This window comes from Echinops telfairi, unplaced genomic scaffold, assembly GCF_000313985.2.
Source record: "Echinops telfairi isolate 266 unplaced genomic scaffold, ASM31398v2 ScPeMD7_52;HRSCAF=179, whole genome shotgun sequence".
In the NCBI taxonomy this organism is placed as follows: domain Eukaryota; kingdom Metazoa; phylum Chordata; class Mammalia; order Afrosoricida; family Tenrecidae; genus Echinops; species Echinops telfairi.
In genome coordinates this window covers 58,095-65,817 of record NW_022103950.1, presented here as the reverse complement: position 1 = coordinate 65,817, position 7,723 = coordinate 58,095, and the positions used below count along the sequence as shown (strand labels likewise).

The 7,723-nt window shown below is 54.6% G+C and overlaps 1 gene segment (V, D, J or C); it reads left to right on the top strand.

The window, feature by feature from the left end:
- Window positions 1-2,111: 2,111 nt before the first annotated feature.
- Window positions 2,112-7,451, top strand: LOC101645501. The segment is given in 4 exon segments: window positions 2,112-2,163; window positions 6,121-6,426; window positions 6,559-6,882; window positions 7,001-7,451. Coding segments are annotated over 4 exon segments (1,092 nt in total).
- Window positions 7,452-7,723: the final 272 nt, after the last annotated feature.

Sequence of the window (7,723 nt, the reverse complement as noted above, 5' to 3'; positions counted from 1 at the left end):
CCCCCTTCCCTCCTGGTATCGCCACTGTCACCCATGGTCCTGAGTGGTTCATCTGTCCTAGATTCCCTGCGTTTCCTATTCCTATCTGTACCGCTGTGCATCATCTGGTCTAGCCAGAGCTGCAAGGCAGAATTGGGGTCCTGGGAGGAAGCGTTTAAGAACTAGAGGAAGGTTGTGGGTTTCATTATTGCTATACTGGTCCTGTAGGGATCATCCGCCCTGGATTCCCTGTATTTCCAGGTCCTATCTGCACCAGTGTACATCCTCTGGTCTAGCCAGACTTGCAAGGTAGAATGAAGAGGGAATTTCTGATGAGGTTCACATGGTGGCTACAAAGCTTCACCTACCTCTTCTCCTAGACTTGGCGATTCTGTTTCCTTCTACTTGAGCTTTTTAGTAAAGTTCCCTTCCACAATGTGCCTGGTCACAAGAGCACGCTTTGGGGAGGGCGTCTTCATAACTGATATAAAAATAGGAAAATACTCTTAATTGTCTCCTCATGACAATGGATTTCATCATACAGACAGAGTCCTGGTAGAGTGAGTTTCACAGAAGGAGACCAAATCATCATCAGCTGGAAGAAAATGTTCCCATAATTAGAAAAGTGGCAATAGGAAATTTTGAGCTGTTAGGCCCATTTCTCAGGATCAGTGGCCACACCCCTAGCCCACAGTGCCCAGTTTCTGAACTGACCTCTTAGGCCCACGTATCCCTTAGGGAGAGACTCATTAGCATTGAGGCAGTTTGGGGAGCTCACCACGAGGCTCTCAATCCATTCTTATCACACTGCACCGGGGGACTTGCACTAGACCACAGTCACTACTGCAGGAAGAACGTGGATCTCGCCCAAGCTCCCCAGCCTTGGAAAAGCTTACCTCTACCTGTTACACCTGACTGCTCACTCTCCCTCCCAATGTCAACATTACTGGGATAAACTATGTAGGTCCTATGTGTGCCTTCATAACTCAACTATGCATGCATGGATGGATGGATATTGATATGGTTGGATGACAATGAGAGGATGGATATATGGATGTTTGAGTCAGCTGGTGTGTGTACAGATGGATGGATGGATTATAAAAGGAATGAAGAAGGGCAGGAAAATGGGTGGATAGGTGAGTTGATGGATAAATGTTCATGCAAACAAGGTCTAATTGCCCTCTTATGTGCCCAGAAAGGATGTTCTCCAGAGGAGGATGCCAGGGCTGGAGTGGTGGATGAACAAGAGTACAGGCCATGACATACTCAGTCTCTTCGGGGCTACAGGCTGAGGACTACATGAGAGGAAAGCCTGGAGCAGAGAACTGTGGGGATGGCAGGCTGTAGGTGGGGAAAGGCTATGCCTTGGAACTTAGCACCAGCTGGACCTGCAGGCCTCTGAGACAGGTAGAGCCCTCCGATGTGGATGGGTCCCAGACAGTTGCTCATCAGTTTGGTGGATAAAGAGTAACCACACTCAATGGCTCTTACTGAGGGACGGCTGCTACGGCTCTAACCACATAAGCTCAGGGCTCATTCTCCATCACCCTGAAGGTCTCCCTTAGTGTCTTCCCTGAGGCTTTCATGCCAGAAACCCTGTCCTTCTGTGCCCCTGCCTTAGTTAGTTTGTGCCCATTAAGTTCGGACAAGCCCTGTCCCTCTGTGTTCCCTTCCTCTCTTGATCCTCTTTGAATCCTATTCAGCACTTGCTCAATTTCTCTATATCCATCTTTGGGCCTATTTCTGTCTCACAGTCTCTGTATTTTCATTTCACCTTCCTGACATCTATTCCCAACCCCATCCTGTGGTCAACAACCTGGATCATGGTCCCATCATGCCCCTAGCCTCCAACTCACACAGCCTCAGGTCAGAGCAGGATCAGGGGGTGGGGGCGGGATACAGCCTGGGCCTCACACACCTGGCCCTGCCACAGCCAGACCACAGACCAGACATGACGTGGAGATGTGGCCACGTCTGCTGGAACCGGAAGTCAGTGAGTGACCACACTGATCCAAACATACAGCCACACAGCCCCTCCCCACAGCCAAGCTCTCCCAGCAGATATGGGCCGAATATCACCCCAACTAGTCTCACCTAGCCCAGCACAGGGCAGAGAGGTTTGCGGAAGCCACATGGCCATGAGGGCAGAGTCTGGAGAAGGTTTGGGGCTCACACTCCCTTCCAGCCACCTCTGAAGTGGGCAAGCTGAGGGTCATGGGAATGAATCTGCAGTGTGGGCACTGCCTGGCCAGCAAGATGCCAAGGTCCCTCTCAGCAGAAGGTGGGACCTTCAGCAACCTTAAGCAGGTGGGTCCCAAAAGCTCTCACTTCTCCTTCTCCACCTCTAAATAATGAGGGCTCTGTGTAGCCCTGGCCAGCTGGTCCAGAGCCTTCTTGAGGCAGGAGGATGAAGGACACCCAGTCCAGACACACCAATGGGAAAGAAGGCAGGAGAGGTTGTGGAGATCTAGGAAGACCACAGGGCAGGTGGGTGCGATAGGAGAGTCAAAGCTGGGTAGGGATGGGCTGAACATGGGGATGAGCGTTACTGGAATGAGCTGGACTGGACAGTGAGCTGAGCTCTGTTTGGCTGGACTGGCTGGGCTGATCTGGGTAAATTGAGACTGGTGTGAGCTGTGGTATGCAGGGGTGACCAGGAAAGTTGGCTCAACTCTGCTAGAATGGGCTGAGCTAAGCAGGGTGAGCTGAAGTGAACTGAGCTGGATCAGACTGAGCTAGACTGGATTGATTTGAACGAGGTGGTGGAGCTGGGCTGGGCTGAGCTACATTGACTGGAGCTGGGCTTAGGTAGGCTGAGCTGAGCTCAACTTGGCTAGTGGGACTGAGCTAGGCTCTTCTGGACTGAACTGGGCTAACTAGACTAAGCTGAGCTAATCGAAGCTAGACTGAGCTGAGCTGGGCTGAGCAGCACTGGTCTGGGGTGGACTTTCTGGCTAATGGACTGGTCTGGATTTAGCTGAGTTTGGCTGGGGTGAGCTGAGCTGGGTTGCGATAAGTTAATTGTGCTAAGCTGGGCTGTCAGGGTTAACTTGGGAGTGGGCTGCAATGATCTATAATGTACTGAGCTAGGCTAGACAGGCTGAACTGGAATAGGTGGATGGCTTTGGCTGGGGGAGAGTTGGGCTGGGCAAGACTGAGCTGGGCTAGCTAGGCTTACCTGGACTGGCTGAGCTGAACTGAGCTTGATCTGCCTGGAGTGAGCTGGGTTAGGTTGAGCTTGGGCTGGGCTGGGCTGGCCTGGACTGGGCTGAGCTGAACTAACTGGGTTTGGCTGCGGTAGGCTGAGCTGGGATATCTGGGCTTAACTGAACTAGCTGAGCTGAGCTGGGCTTGCCTGGAGTGAGCTGGGATCATGGGGCTGACCTGGACTAGCTAGACTGAGCTGAGCTTCATTGAACTTGGCTAGCTAGGTTGAGCTTGGTTCTGCTAGATAGAACTGGGGCAGCTGAACTGGACTAGTTGGACTGAGCTGAATGGAGCTGAGCTAATTGGGTTGGGCTGGGATGGGCCAGTTGAGATAGCTGGATAGCTGGATAGCTAAATTGGACTAGCTGAGCTGGTTTCAGCTGGGGTGAGCTGGACTGGGCCGAGCTGGGATAGCTGGGCTGAACTGAACTAGCTGGATTGAGCTGAACTGAGCTGATTGGGTTTGGCAGGAGTGGACTGGGCTGGGCTGAACTGGGATTTCTGGGTTGAGCTGGAGTAGCTGAGTGGGGTTTGGCTGGGGTGAGCTGTGTGGAGCTAGGCTGAACTGGACTAGTTGGCCTGGGCTAAGCTTGGGTAAATTGAGCCAAGATGAGATAACAGGGTTTGGCTAGCCTGAACTGGGATGGGCTGAGCTGGGATAGCTAGGCTGAGCTGGCTTTGTTGGATTGAGCTGAGCTGATCTGCCTTGAACTTGGCTAGCTGGGTAGGGCTGAGCTGCGCTGGTTGGATTAACTAGACTGAGCTGATCTGAGCTAAGGTGGATTTGGCTGGGATGAGCTTGGTTGGGCTGGGATAAACTGAAGTGAGTTGTACTGGGCTGAGCAAGGTGCGGTGGGGCTGGGCTAAGCTCTGCTACATGGGCTGGACTAAACTGGGCTGAACTGGGCTAAGCTGTGTTTGGCTGGGGTGACCTGAGCTGAGCTGGTCAATGTTGAGCTATCCACATGCACTCGACTGGGCTCTGTGGGACTGACTGAACTGGGCTGAGGTGGTTGAGTTAGGTGGAGCTGGGCTGAGCAGGACAATGTTGGGTTGGACTGAATTATGCTCCTTGAGTAAGCTAAGCTTGTGAGTGCTAGGTTAGACCGAGCTGAGCTGTCCCAAGCTGAACTGGGATGCGCTGATTGGAGCTAGAATGGATTGAGCCAGCTTATGTGGAATGAGTTGGGTTGACCAGGAAAGCTGGGTTGAGCTGGGATCTGACTGAACTAAACTAGGTTAGAATGAGCTGGGCAGAGCAGCCTGAGCTGAACAGGATGGGGTGGGACTTGGTGAGTTATGCATGCCAGGGCTGTGCTAGACTGAACTTCTCTGAGCTGAGCTAGGCTAGTTGGGGTGAGCTGAGCTGAGCTGAGCTGGACTGGGCTGAGTTGAGTTCTGCTAAATGAACTGAGCTAGATTTGCCAGGGCTAGGTGGGGTTGAGCTGGCCTGGATTGGCCTGGACTGGAATGACCTAGCTGTGCTAGCTGAGCCAGTCAGAGCTTGGCTGGTTGGGCTGTGTTAAGGTGAATGAGATGGCTCGGCTAAACTAGGCTTAGCTGGTTGAGGTAAACTGGGCTGAGCTGGGCCAGGCTGTTGAGTTACTTAAATTGAGCTGGACTAAGCAGGACTGACAGGTCCCAGCTAGACAAGGTTGACTGGAATCAGTTGGGCTGAGCTGGGCAGGGCTGGAATGAGTCCAACTGTGCTGACCGGGCTTTTCTGGGCTAAGCTGAGCTTGGCTGAACTGGGCTGGGTTAGTTGAAGTGGGTTGGGCTGAGCTGGCAAGGGAAAGCTGGGCGGAGCTCTGCTGAGCTGGGCTAGACCGGGCTGGGTTGGGTTGGAATAGTCCTCAGGGCTTAGCTGAACTGATCTGAGCTCCACTGGTCTGACCTTAAATGAGTTTGGCTAGGCTTCTTTGACCTGGGGTGGACTGAGCTCAGCTGAGCTGGATTTTCAGGGTGGTTGTGGCTGGGCAGAGCTGAACTGGATTTTTGCTATGTGTGCCTAATTGGCCTGAAGTGGGCCAGGCCCACTGGGCTGCACTGGACTTGGTCCCATGTAAGCAGGAGAGGGGTGGTGAGGGAAGGCAATAGTTGGAGAGTGCTGTGTTCCCAGAATTTGGGCCCCAGCTCTCCGTGCTCTGTGCGCGTGTGTGGGCCATGATAGGATCCGTGTGCTGGGGAGGAAGGTCCACCTGGCAGCCTCGTAGGCAACATGAGAGGGGGAAACAAAGAGGCTCCCTCTACCACCTGGTTCTGCCCCCACACTGGCTGAACTTTAGGTATAAACTTATCTGGCTCAAGGTTGTGCCTCACCCAGGGACTGTCCCCTCAGGACCCTCCCTCGTCCCAGAGTGTGGAGTGCCCACTTCACAATGAGTGCGGTAGCATAGGGCACTTTCAATATGGCCAGTGCATGCCAAAGCTTATCAACTAGGACCCATGGCCTGAGAGCAGCCTGAACCGGGCCTTGTCCATGGAGCACGTCCAGACCCAGCCTTAGGGCCTTGTCCATGAATTGTCTCTGGGGCCCAGAGGCCTCTGTCCTTGCATGGTGTCCGGGGTCCTTCCTGAGGTCTCTGCCCACAGTTCATGCGCCCAGTCCAGTCGGAGGCTCCTGTCCATGGGTCCTGCCAGGCTTCTGTCTGAGGTCTCTGCCCATGCATCTTTTCCAGGCACCTGCCCGGCAATCTGTGCATGGATCATATCCTTAACGGGGCTGTGCTAAACCATGCAGCGGGTTTAAATCTCTAGTCAGCCTCGTGGGTACTCTGTGTGGCCCCTGCAGTCATCCTGGGGAGTGCAGGAGCAGAAAGCGGGGGTTGGACAGTGCTATGTGCCAGTTGACTAAGCACTCCACCTGGATGGGCCCGCAGGCCAGACCACAAGGCCATGTCCAGCCCCTCTGACAGTCTACCCTGTATGCTCCAGAGCCCAAGGCCACCCCCCATGTCTTCCCACTGAGTCTCTCGAGTGCCACCCAGGATGGAACTGTGGTCGTCGGCTGCCTGATCCAGGGCTTCTTCCCACCGGCACCTGTGAACGTGACTTGGATACACAATGGTGATAGTGTGACTGTCAAAGACTTCCCTGCCATCAAGGCTTCGTCTGGGGAGCTGTACACCATGAGCAGCCAGCTCACGCTGCCAGCTGCCCAGTGCCCGGACACCTCAGCCCTCCAGTGCCATGTGCAACATTACAACAGCCCGGACCAGGTGGTCAGGGTGCCCTGCAAAGGTCAGAGGACAAGCAATGGAGGTGGAGGGTGGGGGTGGCAGAGAAGATAGGAGGGAGGGGGCCCTGGATAGGGGCCGAGGGAAAGAGAGAGGGACTAGGGGACAAATGCTCACCCATTCTGGCCTCACTCAGTTCCAAAGCCAAACAGCTGCTGCCAGCCACACCTGTCGCTGAGCCGGCCAGCCCTGGAAGACCTGCTCCTTGGCGCTGATGCCAAGCTCACCTGCACACTGAGTGGCCTGAGAAATCCTGAGGGGGCCACCTTCACCTGGCAGCCCTCCAACGGGAAGGACGCCATACAGGGGTCACCTGAGCATGACTCCTGCGGCTGCTACAAAGTGTCCAGTGTCCTCCCTGGCTGCGCAGATCCCTGGAACCGCGGCCAGATCTTCACATGTTCAGCGACTCACCCCGAAGCCAGAAACCTGCCACCGATCAGCATCTCCAAAGACTCAGGTGAGCTGCAGATGCTGGACTAGAGGAGTGCAGCCCCCATGACGTGGGGCTTACCGAGAGGACCCTGAGTCCGGGTAAGGTTGCCTTCTCAGAACCAGACCTGTTCTCTCATTTACAGGGGTCACAATTCCGCCTCAGGTGTATGTGCATCCGCCCGCGGCTGAGGAACTGGCCATGAATGAGCTGGTGACGCTCACCTGCGTGGTACTTGGCTTCAGCCCCCGGGACATGCTGGTACGCTGGCTGCATGAGGACCAAGAGCTGCCCAGCAGTGACTTTCTGACCTGGGATCCCCTCCAGGAACCAAAGACCAGGAATCCCCTCCAGGGTACCCCCACCTACACCGTGACCAGCCTGCTGCGCATTTCGGCTGAGACCTGGAAAAGGGAAGATAACTTCTCCTGCATGGTGGGCCATGAGGCCCTGCCGACGTCCTTCATCCAGAAGAGCATCAACAAGTTGGCTGGTAAACCCACCAATGTCAACGTGTCTGTGATCATGTCTGAGGGGAATGGCGTCTGCTACTAAGCCCCAGCACTGCTCCTCAAATAAACCAGAAAGAGCCCTTCTCTTCGGTCCAGCCACCTGTCTGTCCATGCCGGGGGTTGGCAGCATGCCTAGGTAGGGCAGAGACTAGGTAGACGGGGTAGCCCTCTGCCCTGACCCAATCAGGCCTCAATTTCCCTGCTCAGCTTGTGCCTCCACACACCTTCCCACCCTTGATTTTGTGTGTGTGTGAACGCACATGTGTGTGCATAAATGGGAGAGCAAGTGTGTGTGTGTGTGTGTGTGTGTACGCGTGTGTATCTGTGTATGTACATTGCTCAGAGGGATCCAGACA